The sequence below is a fragment of the Lycium barbarum genome, chromosome 9, assembly GCF_019175385.1.
Source record: "Lycium barbarum isolate Lr01 chromosome 9, ASM1917538v2, whole genome shotgun sequence".
Taxonomy (NCBI): Eukaryota; Viridiplantae; Streptophyta; class Magnoliopsida; order Solanales; family Solanaceae; genus Lycium; species Lycium barbarum.
Window position 1 is genome coordinate 122,171,107 of NC_083345.1, and position 19,432 is coordinate 122,190,538.

General features: G+C 31.4%; 1 protein-coding gene across 1 annotated transcript; it reads right to left on the reverse strand.

The window, feature by feature from the left end:
• Window positions 1-10,455: 10,455 nt before the first annotated feature.
• Window positions 10,456-17,931, reverse strand: LOC132609772 (bax inhibitor 1-like). Its single transcript, XM_060323921.1, has 6 exons — window positions 17,711-17,931; window positions 12,384-12,527; window positions 12,162-12,253; window positions 11,114-11,300; window positions 10,862-11,017; window positions 10,456-10,760 (listed from the first exon to the last, which is right to left on the reverse strand). Exons 1-6 carry the CDS (start codon window positions 17,819-17,821, stop codon window positions 10,710-10,712), a joined length of 741 nt encoding a protein of 246 aa, XP_060179904.1. The 5' UTR covers window positions 17,822-17,931; the 3' UTR covers window positions 10,456-10,709.
• Window positions 17,932-19,432: the final 1,501 nt, after the last annotated feature.

The following is a 19,432-nucleotide window of genomic DNA, read 5'->3' on the forward strand; positions in this document are numbered from 1 at the left end:
CACCGGTTGGTGCTTCTTTCGTCGTCCGTATGTGGAGCGCCCCCCCCCCCCCCCCACCAACATAAAAAATAAAAAATAAAAAATGGGGCCTCATATTAACATTGTAAAAAAAAATTGTGGGCCACATATTCAACAACATCCAGTATTAAAAAAAATTGTGGATCCCATATTAAACAACATCCAGTATTAAAAAAAAAAAAGTGGATCCCATATTTAAAAAACAAACAATGTTAAAAAAAAATGTGGGCCCCATATTAAACACGATGCGTATTCATAGCAAACACTAATATAATAAAGTTTTAAATACGGAGCACAAACTACAATGTTATATTAATCGTGTTTTGCACGTAGTATCCCATATTGACAAAATCAAGCAATATATAAAAAAATGAATCCCATATTAAAAAAATAAACAATGTCAAAAAAAAAAAGTGCAGACTTTGTATTCTTAGCAAACACTAATATAATAAAGTTTTAGATACGGAGCACAAATTACAATGTTATATCAATCGTGTTTTGAACATAGTATATATATATATATATATATACATAAAAATAATGCAAACTAATAATGTTCAAAAGGGTGGGCCCCATACTAAACGACACCAAGCAATATAAAAAAAAAACTATATAAAGCATGAGTTTAGACCCATGCTTCATCATCCGTTGTCCCTTTAACAAAAAAAGGAAGAAAAAAAAGTGGAACTGACCACATCCAAACTCACGGGAAAAAAAAGTGGACCCCATATTAACAGAATCAAGCAATATTAAAAAAAATGTGAATCCCATATTAATAAAACAAACGATGTTAAAAAATAAATACTTAGAAAATCAAACAATTAAATCAATAATGATGAACTCTTTAGAATAAGGAAAAAATTAATTTCTACTTTATTTCGTTTTAAACATGTAAAATTAATTTAATAAAGGACCGAATCATGACTCGTCCATTTTAACTCAGATAAGCAACCAGATAAAAAGTTGGCTGATTGCACTATCATGTTTAACCAAGCAGAGCCAAGTCATGTTTAAGCCTTAATATTATCATGTGAAACTATTACTAACTCATTTGACCCAACATTTGAATTAGAATTATCTAAATGAAAATTTGATAAAAAAAATAATAAGTATTTTACACCGTTAAATTAATCGAATTAAAATTGAAAGTATCAACTGATGCTTAAATATTGCTATTGTTTTATCTCAAAGAGAGGAAAATAGTTTCTTTTAAACAAGTCTTCTCTTTTAAAAAGTATTAATAAATTTTCGTAGCAAACACAAATAAAATAAAGTTCTAGATACGGAGTACAAACTACAATGTTATATTAATCGTATTTTGAACATAGTATATATATATATTATCATTATCTAAACACAACTACATATACATAAATACACTATAATCCGAAGTATTGGGCCCGTGCGCAGCACGGGCATAGGCCATCTAGTTCATTAAAATGCGTGCATCTATATACGGTTTAATCCCAACAAAGCCAACTAAATAAAATTTTAAGATTTGTTTATTTCCAATTTTCAGTAATGTTCACCATTGATCATAATTCAGTCTATTGCGTTACTATAAATGTCATGAGTTGGAGAGTGCATTAATCAATAGGCATGAGTGTATTAAATATGAAATTAAGTAAGGTGATACATATTACTACTAATATTATATTTTTAGCAATCAAAAGTATTTGTTTAGAGTAAAGTACAAAATATATGGTAATTTAAATGGGAAGATAATATGTCCAATCTAATTGCCATGTTTCAAATTATTAAAGCTTCATTTATACAGGATTTTGGAAGATAAATTTAAATGAAGAAATAGGTAATTGTACAAGAAATTATTTTATCTATTAAAGAAATAAATCTTTACAAATTAAATGTATGCCTAATGCCTTAAGTGTACTTTTTTTCTGTGGTGCCACGTGGCACCAAAATCACCCACCTATCATGGTATTGGTCATTTTCACTTATAACACATCATATGGGATTCAACAATAGTGTCATCAACTGATTTGAGAACACCTCAAACCCCACTTCAAAAAAAGAAAATTAAAATAAGAAGTTAAAATCTATGAGCCCGTTTGGTCACGAGAATTTTTCACTTTTTTCCGGAAAATTATTTCACTTTATTTGAAAATTAACGTTTGACCGTGAAAATTTCAAATACAACTTGAAGTTGTAATTAGAATTCGAAAAACATTTAATTTGTTTTCACTTTTTTCAATTTCAATATATTCAAACAATCAAATATTTTTTGCAAAAAATCATAACCAAACACAATTCCATCTTCAACTCCAAATTCAAAACTCCAAATAAAGTGAAAAATATTTGGTTTCATGGCCAAACGCCTTCTAAATCTTCTCACCCTCGAGTAAATAATCGGCTATGATCAATTAACAATTTTGAATTAAAAAAAGCCTATAAAGATTTTGTAGTAATCTGAGGTACTTTTTATTTGATATAATGCGTAAGGGGATCATATAACTAAAAACTTGTAAAAGTTACCGCAAAATCATACCAAATATCCAACAACTATATTTATACACCAGTGTGGGTTCATCTGTTGTTGACAACTTAACTTTTATTATATAGTGAAACTTTTTTTTTTTTTTTTAAAGAAGTGTTTATACTAAATTTAAACTTATTGTCATAAAGTATTTAATGGTATTATCTAAATTTACATAACCGTAAACATACAACAACAACAACAACAAAAAAATGACAAGAATAAAAATAGAGAGGGAAGCTCACAAGACAGGGAAAAACAAAGGGAGAAAAAACAAGATTGGAAAAAGTGTCCAATTTGGTCTGCAGAGACATAAGCCACTACTTGTTAGGTCATTGTTGGGTTCACGTACTTACATGATGATTATATTAATGTTTTAAGCAAAAAAAAAAAAGATTATATTAATGATAATTATTATTATCATTTATTTTTCTTTTGGGGGGTAAGGGATAAACTGAGAAAATGAATAAGTCGATAATGATAGCAAACAACCTTTTTTAACTTATATCTAAAATTAACTATGCCGGTTAATTTAAATTTATGGCGAGTATAAAGGGATAAAAAAAAAATTGTCGAGAATAAAATATTTCTTACTGAAAAGTTTTTCATTCTTAAAATTCAAATAATATTACGAGTAATATGGCTTGCACTATTTTGTGCTTTAGCATATACATCACATTCTCTTATAAATTTGTTTTTATTTTTCGTCCTCCTTTTGAATCTTTAAATTTGCTTTTATTTTTCACACTTTTCTTCTTCTTTTTTAGCTATATATATGGACTTATAAGCTTATTGATTGATTTCTCAGTTCTAACTATATATAGATGGGTTCATATCCAATTAGATTTCGAACTTATTAAGTTTAAATTTTGCATTCGTTTTTGTTGAGAAATAGAACCAAAAAAGAAAGAAAGAAATAGAATACAATTACTTTTACATAATGAACGTGGCCAAGAGTTGTGAACGAATGGATCATGGGCATTGTCTCCACAACATCAGCACTTATGTCATAGAATATAATTTAATAATCACTAAAATTATCTCCAAAAACTTAAAATCTTTTGGGATTCACACGCTAAGTTTGAGTCAGTATAGCCACAAAAAAGTGTAAAATGAAAAATACAAAAAAATCGTATAATTTCATTAGTTCATTATTATTTCTGGTTTGTAATTGATTGGATGGTGAAACGAAATTCAATAATTCCTAAAGGTTACTTACGATAATTGTTTAAGTGCAGATGAAAGAAAAGACACATAGCAATAGATATAATCTATATTGATTTTTTAATGATACAACAAAGATAGGAATGACGCTTTCTAATTGGTCAAGATAGATTTACTTGAAACTTCACTATAATCCTAAGTTAGTTTAGATTTATAGCATATAATTATGTGTTACTATTTCCAAGAAAAGATGGCTTGAATATTCTTATATGATCCTAGCATTAGAATAAGCTCCATTTTACCTTATATGTAAATATGCAATCCAAATGAATGAGGTCATGTAAGATACTATATGTGGGTGGCATTATTAGTTTTCTCTATATCATTTCTATTTTGTTGATGTCTCATTTTCATTCACATTGATAGATATGTTATACTAGTTTGTCTCATCCATTTTTTTAATTAATTAAGCATTGAACCTGATTGAAAATATATAGTTCAAAAGAGTGCCCATCTTTTTAATAATTTATGACTGGTTGGGTTGGACTAAAAAATGAGGAGTTATTCGAAATATTGTCAATATATTAGTGATTTTGATTTGGTACTCAAGAGTATAATAAATTAATTTGTATTCGTTAACATCAATTTTGAATCAGCTTCAGTCTCTGTTTAGGAAAAACCCAATTGAAAAAATCTTTTATGATAAAAAAATTCTGTCATTTCAGTTACTATTTGTCAACAATTTCATAATAGCTAGAGTAGCTATACAACCTAAGAGTTTGAAGAACTTTAGTAGTTTGACTATTAGAGCTCTTGTCATCTACATTGCTTAGTGCACATATTGAAGATTCATGGTATTTGTTTTACATTTTATGTTTTAAATTTTAATATTAATTTTCTTCTCTCGTTTCAAATGACTAATTAAGAAGTTTAGAATCTCTAGTTAAGAAAATTTACAAATAAGATGGATGAAATTCCGTATTAAATGTGGGTAGATTCAATCTTTTATTTATATTTTTAATAATTCATTTTCAACTCGTCTATATCTGACTCGTCCACTTTTGTTATTTGAAATATCCTATTTCCTCATTTATTTATTTTTTGAAGGAAATAAATAAGTTAGGGTGAAAATCATGCATGAAAGATTAAAGAATAAAGTGCATATCAAAAAATGAAGCATATACTTATAACCTGAACTTCTGCAAAAGTAAAAAATATTTATTTTAGATAGTTGATCTAGGGTGGTAGCAAGGGAAGTGTTGGGGGTCTCGACAGGTAGTCGTGGTCAGCATCGAGGGGACTGGTGGTGGAATGGAGAAGTTCAAGGGAAGGTGGAAGCAAAGAAGGTGGCGTATGCGAAGTTGATAGAAAGCAAGGATGAGGTGGAGAAGTGGACGAATACAGAACTTTATAAGATGGCGAGGAAGGAGGCGAAGTTGGCGGTTTCGACGGCAAAAACGGCAACTTTTGAACGCATGTATGCTGACCTAGAAGAGAAAGGAGGGGAACAAAAATTGTTCAGGCTAGCCAAGGCAAGGGAGAGAAAGGCACGTGATGTGGATCAAGTAAAATGCATCAAGGACGAGCATGGCAAAGTATTGCTAGAGGAAACTGTCATTAGACGGAGATGGCAGTCATACTTCTCCAAACTCTTGAATATAGAAGGGGACAGAGACATTGTGTTGGGTGATTTAGAACATACAGAAAGGCGTCGCGACTTTGGCTATTGCAGGAGTATTAAGGTTGACGAGGTTAAGGGTACTGTTCGTAGGATGCGCAGGGGAAGAGCAACCGGACCTGATGAGATTCCGGGGGAATTTTGGAAGAGCGCGGCCCCGGAAGGTTTGGAGTGGCTGACTAGGTTGTTTAATGTCATCTTTAAGACGACATTGATGCCTGAGGAATGGAGGGCGAGTGTAATGATCCCTCTATATAAGAATAAGGGAGATATCCAGAGTTGCAACAACTATAGAGGTATCAAGCTGCTAAGCCATACTATGAAAGTGTGGGAAAGGGTGGTGGAGATGAGGGTGAGGAGAGGTGTGTCTATTTCAGAAAACCAGTTCGGATTTATGCCGGGACGTTCAACTACAGAAGTCATCCATCTTATGAGAAGGTTGGTGGAGCAGTATAGAGAGAGGAAGAGGGACTTACACATGGTATTCATCGACCTAGAAAAGGCTTATGACAAAGTTCCAAGACAGATCCTATGGAAATGCTTGGAGGCTAAAAGTGTACCTGTGGCGTACATTAGGGTGATCAAGGACATGTATGAGGGAGCCAAAACCAGGGTGAGGACAGTAGGAGGAGACTCAGAGCACTTTCCAGTTGTGATGGGGTTGCATCAAGGATTAGCTCTTAGTCCGTTTTTATTTGCCTTGGTGATGGATGGATTGACACGGCAAATTCAAGGTGAGGTGCCATGGTGTATGCTTTTCGCGGACGACATAGTCCTGATTGACGAGACTCGTAGCGGAGTTAACGCTAAGCTGGAGTGTTGGAGACATACTCTGGAGTCTAAAGGGTTTACGCTGAGTAGGACCAAGACAGAGTACTTGGAGTGTAAGTTCAGTGAAGCAACTCAGGAGGCTGACTTGGAAGTAAGGCTTGGTACCCAGGCCATCCAGAAGAAAAGTAGTTTCAAGTACCTTGGGTCTATTGTGCAAGGCAGCGGGGAGATTGACGATGATGTCACACATCGTATTGGGGCAGGGTGGATGAAATGGAGGCTTGCTTCCGGAGTGCTATGTGACAAAAAGGTGCCACCAAAACTTAAGGGCAAGTTCTACAAAGTGGTGGTTAGACCGACTATGCTGTATGGGGCGGAGTGTTGGCCAGTTAAGATCTCTCACGTTCAAAAGATGAAAGTTGCCGAGATGAGAATGTTGAGATGGATGTGTGGCCACACCAGGAGTGACAGGATTAGGAATGAGGATATTCGGGATAAGGTGGGGGTGGCCTCGGTGGAAGATAAGATGCGAGAAGCGAGATTGAGATGGTTTGGGCATGTGAAGAGGAGAGATACAGATGCCCCAGTGCGGAGGTGTGAGAGGTTGGCCATGGATGGTTTCAGACGAGGTAGGGGTAGGCCGAAGAAGTATTGAGGAGAGGTAATTAGACACGACATGGCGCAATTACAGCTTACCGAGGACATGACCTTAGATATGAGGGTTTGGAGGACCCAAATTAGGGTAGAAGGCTAGTAGATAGTCTCGTTATCCATTCTTATTAGTAGTCGCATTATTGCAATATAATTTCTTGTGCTCCGATTTCTGCTATTATGTGTTATTTCCTGTGCTTTGGTTATCCTGTGTCATCTGCTCTGATTTATGCTATTATCGGTTATTTTCTGTACTCTGATTATCCTGTATTATCTGTGTCGCTTGCATTATTTCATTTCCATATCGCTTTAAATCTCTTATCCGAATCTCTTAACCTTATCTAACCGTATCTGACTTCTTTTTATGCTTTTATTGAGCCGGGGGTCTTTCGGAAACAGCCGTCCTACCTTGGTAGGAGTCAGGTCTGCGTACACTCTACCTTCCCAAGACCCTACGATGTGGGATTTCACTGGGTTGTTGTTGTTGTTGTTGTTGTTGTTGTTGTTGTTGTTGATCTGTTTGGCCAAAACTTTTAGGACAAAAAAATAAGTATAGTATCAAAAATTGTTTCGTAAAAGTTGAAAAATAGCTTTCCTAAAAAACACGTTTGCACTCTTGATCAAACACAAATTGTTACTCTAATATTGACAAAATTATTTTTCAAATTAATAAGCTAAACACAAACTGCTAATCTCCAACAATATTTTTCCAAAAACCATTTTTGACAAATATTACTTTCTAAAATAAGTAGATTTTGGAATCTTGACCAGGGGCGGAGCCAGCCCTTCGGGCTTGGGTTCGGCCGAATCCAGTAGCTTTCGTCCGAATAATATATTTGTATTAAACTTTTTGTCAAATATGTACAAATTATTAATTTAGAATCCAATAACTTTAAAGAATTAGAACTCCGAACCCACAAGCTTCGAATCCTGACTCCGCCTCTGATCTCGACCTAACAGCAACAAGAGTTTGAGCATAAAAAAGTCATGAAGGTACAATTTTAATGCCTCATGACGTGTATGTAAACATGTTCACACCACAAATTGAAATTAAAAAAAAAAAAGGGGGGGGGGGGGTTGGGTTACCCCACCAATATTTGAAATAAACACGATTGCTTAATCCCAAAGGCTAAAGAAAGAAGAATCATTTTCAAAATTAACCACAAACACCCTTGGATTGAGTCGTAGTTTTAGTAAGAGGAATTTGCTTTCATCGATTAAACATCTCTTTCTTTCTTTTTCTTCATTAACGCCCCGTTTGTTTTAATTAATTAAGTTAAGACATCCGAATCTAAATGTATATTTTAATATTAAAAAGTGTATTAAGATTTTTATATTTGAATATTAAGATATTGTATTAAAATTTATATACTAAATATTCAAGATTATTTTATCAACATATGATAGTAACTTATCGAAAGACACAAAAGACAAAAAATAGGTGAGGAAAAAATATTAGGTGTAAATTATTAAAAGAATTTAAGCTTTACACACCGATTACCTAAAATTTTGTACGATATTAATATAGTTTAATTATGTGAAAGTAGACGTTTATCATTTTAAAGAGATATCTATTAATATTTCTCATAATTTTTATTTGTGATTACTTTATAAGTGTGTGTAAATAAAAACAATATTTTGCGCCGTCAATGTACACGAACGAACTGGTCTGCTTAAATCTACCCAAGAAAAACGAAGCAATGGAAAGAGGAAAATATTAGTGATTAGGATAAAACAAGTGCTCTTTTAGTTTCTTAATTAGTGTGTTGCTAAAAAGGAAAATTGAAATTGAAAACCAATAAACATAAGGTTGTGGTGGGGACTAATCAAGATCACAAATCACAAACTGATTAGACGCATATTTGTCTAACATGAGACCAAAAGAATATTATGCCAAAGACATATCAACACAAAGTACAAGGTTTTACTAAACTTACTAATAAATTATGTACCACTTCTTCTTTTTCTTTTGTTCCCCACTTGTGGAAATTTAGCAATGTCACAAATAACTAATCTGAGAAATATTCCATTTATTTCAATTTATTTGTCAATATTTGACTGATCACAAAATTTAAAAATGCAAAGATTTTTTTTAGAATTTACGGTCTTGAATATGCTTTAAATTTTATGTGCTAATCAAAGCATATCATTAAGGACGTAATGAGAAGTTTAAAATTAATTTAATCTTTAAATATAAAAAGATGTTATTCTTTTAAAATTAATTGATAAAAGAATAATATGATTAAAAAGAGGGGGAAAATGGTAGAAGATGTTGTAATAGAACTCTCCTCCTTTCTTATCTTTATGTTCTTTAAAGAGATTATCACCCATAGCTCTTTAAATATTTTCCCTCTATAAATATAGGATAAGATAAGATATCCATTCCTCTTTCCAATAATTTTGTTTATTAGATTTATGTTAGATTTATTCATTTATTTCGAGCTTGGTACTAAAAGAAATAAGAACCCAAAAGATTATAAAAGTAATTTTTTAAAAAGAGAACGGGTATCAAGTATATGGCAAGAATTAAAGGTCATTTTGTTGTGATTGACAATAGTTTGGCATATTATGATATCATTTTCATGGTAAATGTTGTCTTAAATTGGTCCTAACTCTTTTTTTTTTTTTTTGGAATGCCTCAAACAAAAAATCAGAAACTATATAGATTCTATTTAGCTTTTATTAATTATATAATAGTAGAAATAACATGAGGCAATGAAGAAAAGCCCAATACTGACGAAGTATGACAAGGGAAAATAAAGAAGAAGATGTAAGCAGTTTTTTGTTTTTCTCTTATCCAGTGTTGGGTATCTGCTTTAGGACTCGAGTGAGTTAGACTCACGCTAGAGAGTCCCACTCTAGGGTAAAGCGCTCCTTATCGAGAGCAAATTCATTTTTACGACTCGAACCCAAGACATCTAGTTAAGAATGTTGCGATACTGACCACTCCCCATAACTTTTGGCGGTCATATAGATACGACACATATAATATACTTATATAGTTTTTGTAAAAGTTGTCGTATAATATATAGTAGCTCCTTTTTTGTTATAGTGTATGTGTATATCAAAAAGAAACTTTCTTTTCAATTTTATTCACCTTGAATGGTATGAAAATGCAGGCCAGTGGCTGCTTATATGCATATCCATCAACTTTTGAAGGAATGTTGGTCTAGGAGGTTGCATTCTCCAGGTAAACTTAAAAAAAAAAAAAAAAAAAAAATCTCCGTCAAGTTTGTTCATTACTAGTGTCAATATGAGGATCAGAAAAGCTTATGACGATAGAGATGCTCATATGTAAGAAAATTTCGATCATATGTTAAGAAAATTTCGATGCACCTCCAACATTTTTTTTTCGGCGCAAATATGGTATGAAGAAAACAGTAAACAGTAAATTTCCCAGGTTAAAGGACATACGTCACAACAATGCACACTTTCATGGCATCAATATGAAAAATTAAATGTTAAAAAAGAAATATAATGGTCTGATATACCAGGCAAATCACCTATGTCTGTCACCAAAAAACTAACAAAGCAAAAAAGCACGCAACTATGTTGCTCCACTAACAATTCTGCAGCACCGGTGTTGAATTCTCTAAAAATGGATTATTTTTGGAGAATCTGACACACCCATCGGCAATTTTGAAGAATCCGAGCAACATAGGTTTGCAGCACAGAGAGAGAACGAGAAGTGACTGGCGTGTTATCAATATATTGTAAACATGTTGTTATGTGATGTTATGCTTCCATAACAAAACCATCTATGTACCAACATAACCACACATTGGCAGGCAGCACAACAGAGCTTCACAGCCTAAACTGAAGCGTACAAACTATTAACGACATACGTTGTCAAAGGTCAACAGAAGCTTATGAACAAGAAAATGCCAGATTCTAGAATTACGAAGTTTGTGAATAACTGCTGCTTGAACCTATTTAGTTTCTCCTCTTTTTCTTCTTTTCCTCCTTGTCAGATGCATTCTTCAACTGGAAAAAGAAAACAGATTGAAAAAGGAGTCAGAATAACGATATAAAAAGGGGAGGTAGGAAAACATGTTATCAATACAATGATTGAAATAGTCGCTCACCATTATGATTAATATTCGCACAAAAACAGCAACAAAATCTGTAAAGAGGGTCAGAGCATGCTTCACGTAGTCCAAATCCCCAGTGTGTGCCTTCTCAATTATATCCTGGGTGTCGACAACAATATAGCCCACAAACACCAAGAGCCCAAAGTAAACCTGCGAGGAAACACGCATTAAGAACCAAAATAGTCTCCTTCGAATTTCCTGCCAAGGTAAGGCTATGAGACAACACAAAGAAAGTTGAGTTCATACCTCAAACTTGAAAAGGGCCACAGAACCACCAAAAATGGAGGATGCAAAGTGCAACCAGAACAGCATAGACAGACCAGATGAAAGAAGACCTCCAAGGTACAAGTACTCTCTGCGCCTTGCCACCATGGCAGCAGCTGAGAAGCAACCAAATGCCACAGCACAACCAACAAAAGCACCAATCACAATGCTGCAATACAAGAAATGTAAGGATCAGAAGCAGTTTGTTAACAATCAAGACTCTGAAGCTGTTAACTAGTTAGTCTCAAGAAATAACAATTCTAAACTACCAGATACACAAGCATGAGTTCAAACGCTACCCAGAATTGAGATAGCAAATTAATAAAAATGGAAGAACAGATAGACATGGAAACTTGGCTGGTGCCACAGCCCACCCAAAACTTGATTAAAGTCCAGACCTTCAACGTATTGTTTTTCATTCAATTCTTGTTACTCGATAGGAACAAATGTAATTAGTTGGTTCTATTACATATCTAATCACCTAACCTTTTGTATTAGACTGGGCATGGTCACTCTTCAGTAGGATTTGGGAGGCATGGTGTAGTCCTCAAGGTAGAGGCCCGTGCCGAACCCCCCTTGAACATAGGCAAGCATAGCCTGTGGAATTGGCTTATTTCCTATTACTTGTTTGTATGAGAAAGGTGAAAAACCTTAGTGTGTTTTTATATTTCCTTCAACAAAAAGACTAAACCAGCATTATTCTTTTTTAATAGTTTAAGATGGTCTAAATCAGCAAGCTTAAAATTATGACAATGAGACCATATCCTACACCTATGGAAAGTGATAATAACGAGGCTCAAAATAGTCATTCAAAATTTAGAGGCCATATGCTATACATAAAGGCAAATGATAGAGATGTTCCACTAGCAAACCAAAAAGTTATAAGCTAATAGCGGAGGAGCTTGCATTACTAAATGAAATAGTTAACTTTAAATATACAGCAAAAAGACTAGGGCTACAAACTAGAAACAGCAGCAACTGATTATGACATGAACAACCTAATAGACAAAATAATGAAGCACCAACAAACCTTGGGTCAAAGTCAATAGCCAATTCAATCAGAGGACCAATACATGCTCCTTTAAATAGTGCAGCTGCCATCAGAAGTGCCATCCTCTTTTGCTGCTCACCACAATTAACAAATATATGAAGTTAACATCAACTAAACAGATAAACTAGAGAATCACACAAACTGAAAGACATATCAGGAACAAATGGCTCTATCGGATTTTTTTTTTTTTTAAAGGAGTACCTCTTCATACTGAGGAGTTGACATCAGCCATACGATGCTTCCCACGCATCCCAGTGTTGTAAGGAGACCACCAATGTTCCAAACAATGTGAAGGTAAGCTCCAGCAGCTGCGGCTACTAAAGCACAGCATAATGAAAGGTAGACCTGCAATCAAGATATAAATGATGTTCAGGATACCATTCTGAAGCCATATTAAAACCCTACGGTACAATCCAACACCAGAAGAAACTGGAAAAAAGATAAGAAGATTTGACCAAATTAAGCCACATCAATACACTTCAATGCAAAAATAGAATCATTTCTTAAATTGGCATCAAAAGTACCTTGACAAACCTATAGAGAATGATTGTTGCAAAATGAAACATCTGGCTTTAACTTTAAAGAATGAATAAGCCAAGCACGCGAAGGCGAAGAAACACATAAGAATGTCACATATTTTTACATGCGGCACTTAACACAATTCAACAAGGATATAACTTCCACAAAAATTCTCCTAATTTTATTTTTACTTAATTTTGCTTTGCTTTCTAGGCGAAAAAATCAAAAGCTACAATTCCCGCCGTTCTCAACAAATAATTAAGAAATCCGAGAGAAACACAGCGCAAAATAATTGAATTCAGATTCATCAAACACATTCAACAAATTCAACATTCATTCAGATCTCAATCAATAATATAATTCGTCCTTTCCTTCCAATTTCTACATTCGCAAAGCATAATCAATTCCAACCTCTAATAAAACGAAAACCAAAAGGTCGAGATTATTGCAAAATAATACTCCCTCCGTCCCATTTTAAGTGTCTTAATTTGACTTGACACTAAGTTTAAGAAATAAATTTGAATCTTGTGACCTTAAATTAAAGATGCGTAAAGTAGCAAAAAGTTATTTGAATCTTGTGGTTATAAACTTGCCATGTAGGATGTTTAAATTGTCAACTTACTAAATATAAAAAGAGGCACTCTTTTTGGGACAAACCAAAAAGGAAAGTAAGACACTTAAATTGGGACGGAGGGAGTATAATTATGATGAAATTTAATAGATATATACTCGACAGAGCAGAATGATCCTATAACCTAAAAGGATAAAACAATTATACCTTAACGACTCTCAGATCTCAAATTAATAACATAAACACCGTCCTTTCACTAATCATCGCAAAAATATAGTACAATTACAATGAAATTTCACAGATACAATACTCGATAGAGCAGAATGATCCTATAACCGACGAAAAAAAGTCTTTGTTCCAATTTCTACATTCACAAAGCTCTAATAAAGCGAAAAACAACAGGTCTGACATTATCGCAAAATATAGTAGTATAATTATGATGAAATATTACAGAAACTACAATCGATAGAGCATAGTGATCAATTTCAAGTTCTAATAAAGCGAAAACAACAGGTTGACATAATCGCTGAAATTTGACAAATACTGTATTCGATATAGCAGAATGATCATATAAATCATGAAATCAAAACTCAGATTCATCAAATATAATAAAAAAATTCAACATTCTCTCAAATCTCAGTTACTAATATAACCAGTCCTTTCACTAATAACCACATAAACAAATTCCTTCCAATTTCTAAGTCAACTAAAGCAAAAAAACAACAGGTCTGACATTATTGCAAAAAATGGAACAATCGCGATGAAATTTCGCAGATACTATACTCGATATGGCAGAATGATCATATAAATCATGAAATTGAACTCAGATTCATCAAATAAAATCAACAAATTCAACATTCTCTCAAATCTCAATTAATAATATAACCATTCCTTTCACTAATAACCACATAAACAAAGTCCTTCCAATTTCAAACAACAGGTCTGACATTATTGCAAAAAAAGGAACAATTACGATGAAATTTTACAGATACTATACATGATAGAGCAGAACAATCCTATAAACCTTAACGACTCTCAGATCTCAAATTAATAATAACATAAACACCTTCTCAATTTCACTAATTATTGCAAAAATAATACAATTATGATCAAAATTTTCAGATTCGCCAAATAAATTCAACATTCTCTCAAATCTCAAATTAATAATAACATAAACACCTTCCTTTCACTAATTTATTGCAAAAATAGTACAATTATGATCAAAATTTTCAGATTCGCCAAATAAATTCAACATTCTCTCAAATCTCAAATTAATAATAACATAAACACCTTCTCAATTTCACTAATTTATTGCAAAAATAGTACAATTATGATCAAAATTTTCAGATTCGCCAAAAAAATTCAACATTCTCTCAAATCTCAAATTAATAATAACATAAACACCTTCCTTTCACTAATTTATTGCAAAAATAGTACAATTATGATCAAAATTTTCAGATTCGCCAAATAAATTCAACATTCTCTCAAATCTCAAATTAATAATAACATAAACACCTTCTCAATTTCACTAATTATTGCAAAAATAGTACAATCATGATCAAAATTTTCAGATTCGCCAAAAAAATTCAACATTCTCTCAAATCTCAAATTAATAATAACATAAACACCTTCCTTTCACTAATTTATTGCAAAAATAGTACAATGATGATCAAAATTTTCAGATTCGCCAAATAAATTCAACATTCTCTCAAATCTCAAATTAATAATAACATAAACACCTTCCTTTCACTAATTTATTGCAAAAATAGTACAATTATGATCAAAATTTTCAGATTCGCCAAATAAATTCAACATTCTCTCAAATCTCAAATTAATAATAACATAAACACCTTCTCAATTTCACTAATTTATTGCAAAAATAGTACAATTATGATCAAAATTTTCAGATTCGCCAAAAAAATTCAACATTCTCTCAAATCTCAAATTAATAATAACATAAACACCTTCCTTTCACTAATTTATTGCAAAAATAGTACAATTATGATCAAAATTTTCAGATTCGCCAAATAAATTCAACATTCTCTCAAATCTCAAATTAATAATAACATAAACACCTTCTCAATTTCACTAATTATTGCAAAAATAGTACAATCATGATCAAAATTTTCAGATTCGCCAAAAAAATTCAACATTCTCTCAAATCTCAAATTAATAATAACAAAAACACCTTCTCAATTTCACTAATTTATTGCAAAAATAGTACAATTATGATCAAAATTTTCAGATTCGCCAAAAAAATTCAACATTCTCTCAAATCTCAAATTAATAATAACATAAACACCTTCCTTTCACTAATTTATTGCAAAAATAGTACAATTATGATCAAAATTTTCAGATTCGCCAAATAAATTCAACATTCTCTCAAATCTCAAATTAATAATAACATAAACACCTTCTCAATTTCACTAATTTATTGCAAAAATAGTACAATTATGATCAAAATTTTCAGATTCGCCAAAAAAATTCAACATTCTCTCAAATCTCAAATTAATAATAACATAAACACCTTCCTTTCACTAATTTATTGCAAAAATAGTACAATTATGATCAAAATTTTCAGATTCGCCAAATAAATTCAACATTCTCTCAAATCTCAAATTAATAATAACATAAACACCTTCTCAATTTCACTAATTATTGCAAAAATAGTACAATCATGATCAAAATTTTCAGATTCGCCAAAAAAATTCAACATTCTCTCAAATCTCAAATTAATAATAACATAAACACCTTCCTTTCACTAATTTATTGCAAAAATAGTACAATTATGATCAAAATTTTCAGATTCGCCAAATAAATTCAACATTCTCTCAAATCTCAAATTAATAATAACATAAACACCTTCCTTTCACTAATTTATTGCAAAAATAGTACAATTATGATCAAAATTTTCAGATTCGCCAAATAAATTCAACATTCTCTCAAATCTCAAATTAATAATAACATAAACACCTTCTCAATTTCACTAATTTATTGCAAAAATAGTACAATTATGATCAAAATTTTCAGATTCGCCAAAAAAAATCAACATTCTCTCAAATCTCAAATTAATAATAACATAAACACCTTCCTTTCACTAATTTATTGCAAAAATAGTACAATTATGATCAAAATTTTCAGATTCGCCAAATAAATTCAACATTCTCTCAAATCTCAAATTAATAATAACATAAACACCTTCTCAATTTCACTAATTATTGCAAAAATAGTACAATCATGATCAAAATTTTCAGATTCGCCAAAAAAATTCAACATTCTCTCAAATCTCAAATTAATAATAACATAAACACCTTCCTTTCACTAATTTATTGCAAAAATAGTACAATGATGATCAAAATTTTCAGATTCGCCAAATAAATTCAACATTCTCTCAAATCTCAAATTAATAATAACATAAACACCTTCCTTTCACTAATTTATTGCAAAAATAGTACAATTATGATCAAAATTTTCAGATTCGCCAAATAAATTCAACATTCTCTCAAATCTCAAATTAATAATAACATAAACACCTTCCTTTCACTAATTTATTGCAAAAATAGTACAATTATGATCAAAATTTTCAGATTCGCCAAAAAAATTCAACAATCTCTAAAAATCTAAAATTAATAATAACATAAACACCTTCCTTTCACTAATTATTGCAAAAATAGTACAATCATGATCAAAATTTTCAGATTCGCCAAAAAAATTCAACATTCTCTCAAATCTCAAATTAATAATAACATAAACACCTTCCTTTCACTAATTTATTGCAAAAATAGTACAATTATGATCAAAATTTTCAGATTCGCCAAATAAATTCAACATTCTCTCAAATCTCAAATTAATAATAACATAAACACCTTCCTTTCACTAATTTATTGCAAAAATAGTACAATTATGATCAAAATTTTCAGATTCGCCAAATAAATTCAACATTCTCTCAAATCTCAAATTAATAATAACATAAACACCTTCTCAATTTCACTAATTATTGCAAAAATAATACAATTATGATCAAAATTTTCAGATTCGCCAAATAAATTCAACATTCTCTCAAATCTCAAATTAATAATAACATAAACACCTTCCTTTCACTAATTTATTGCAAAAATAGTACAATTATGATCAAAATTTTCAGATTCGCCAAAAAAATTCAACAATCTCTAAAAATCTAAAATTAATAATAACATAAACACCTTCCTTTCACTAATTATTGCAAAAATAGTACAATCATGATCAAAATTTTCAGATTCGCAGAATAAATTCAACATTCTCTCAAAATCTCAATTAATAATTTCTACATTCAGAATGCATAATAAAGTGAAAAATCAACATTATCGCTAAAACAGTATAATTATAATTATGATGAAAATTTTACAGATACTAAATAATCCTATAACTGACCAAAAAAAAAAATTAAAATAGTTTGGACCTTTTTGAGATGAGTTTGAACAAGGGGAGAGATTTGACGGAAATTCTTCAAGGAATCGTAATTCCACCTATTGCGAGACGACGACGTTTGCCAATTGAAGAACGACTCCATTTTTCTCTCTTATCTTCCTTCTTCAATACGCCAACACACACAGTTTTGTTTTTTCAACTGACTTTTCTAAGGCGTTGAAGATATTATGCTTTAGAATGCATTACCTAATTTTTAAGAAAGAAGGTGTTTGTTTACAAAAAAAAAAAAAAATACCATCCACCCTATTTAGCCTAAAATGCCTACAATTTGTCCTCAGGGTTATTTTAGTCAATTTTTCTATTTTAACTTGGAATAAGTTATTTCAAGATTATTATTTTATCCTCTGATGGATATAAATTATCCCGATACTATTTTTAATGCTGGAATAATTTATCCCAGGATTAACAATCAAACAAGTGATAACGTGGTACTAAATTTTTATCTCAGGATTATTTTCGCTTATACGTCATACCAAACGTTTCCTTAGTGTTTTTTTTTAAAAAAAGTGAGGTGTTTGGTCAAACTTTTATGAGAAAATAAGTGTTTTTTGAAGAGTAGCAGAAACAGTTTTTCATAAGCTAAAAAAAATAGTTTTTGCCCAAAAGTATTTTTTTGAAAAATACTTTTGAGAAAAGTATACTTAGAAGCACTTTTTAGTGAAGGCTTGGGGAAACACTAATTGCTGCTCAAAAGTGCTTTTAAAATTAATTGACCAAACACAAATTATTTTTCATCAAATTTTTTTTTTTGAAAAATGCTTAAAAAAATATTTTTCAAAATAAGCTAATTTTAGAAGCTTGCCAAACATGCTAGAAGCTATCGAGCTTCATTTACTTTCTTTATTTACATTTACATCCCCATTTTCTTATTTAACCATTCCCTATCTAAGTAAAAGTTGTTAACTTTAAAAAAAGGTTAAAGTTTTCTGGAGCGAAAGTATTTTCACTTGAAGAACTGTCAAAATCACTTTTCCAAAAAGAATTCAAAGAATCACTACAATGTCCAACCTAACGCTGTTTTGATTTTTTTTTTTTTTTAATTTCTTAAAAAAAAAAGTGAAATTTGTATGGAAAAACATGAATTTAGTGGTCTGACAGATTCGAATTTGTGCGAGTTGGTTTACCGAGGGGATAAAGACTCTGGTTAAAATTTATCTCCATAGAATATTTACACCAAAATAATACATAACATGTGCACATACACTTATGTTATCTAATCATGTTAATTAACGCATATTTAACTTCATTAAATTACTTAACTATGATAGTATAATTAGTTTGGTGTAACACGAAGTTCTCTCTATCCAAAATTTAAACTCGAGACTTTTAATTACGGGGAGAGGAATCTTAATCATCCACTATAGTCGATACCGTCCATTGGCTACCCCAATCTTCTCCCTTTGTCCTGTTTGTTGCATCTGATTTTACTTAGTCTCCACTCCTATTATATTTTATAGAGTTCTATTTTTTATATTTCTTAAATATTTAATTTTTTTTTCACCTCTTTATAGGAGCTTCCACTTTTAATGACTTGAACACACAATCTTAGAGTTGGAGATGGAGAATTCTTACCATCTGAGCAACCCATGTTGCCAATTGGAGAACATAAGTTTTTTTTTTTTTTTTTACCTAAATTAGATGAATTGATTATATCTTAATTTCAAACTAGCTGGAGTCGGCTTTATGATTCTCT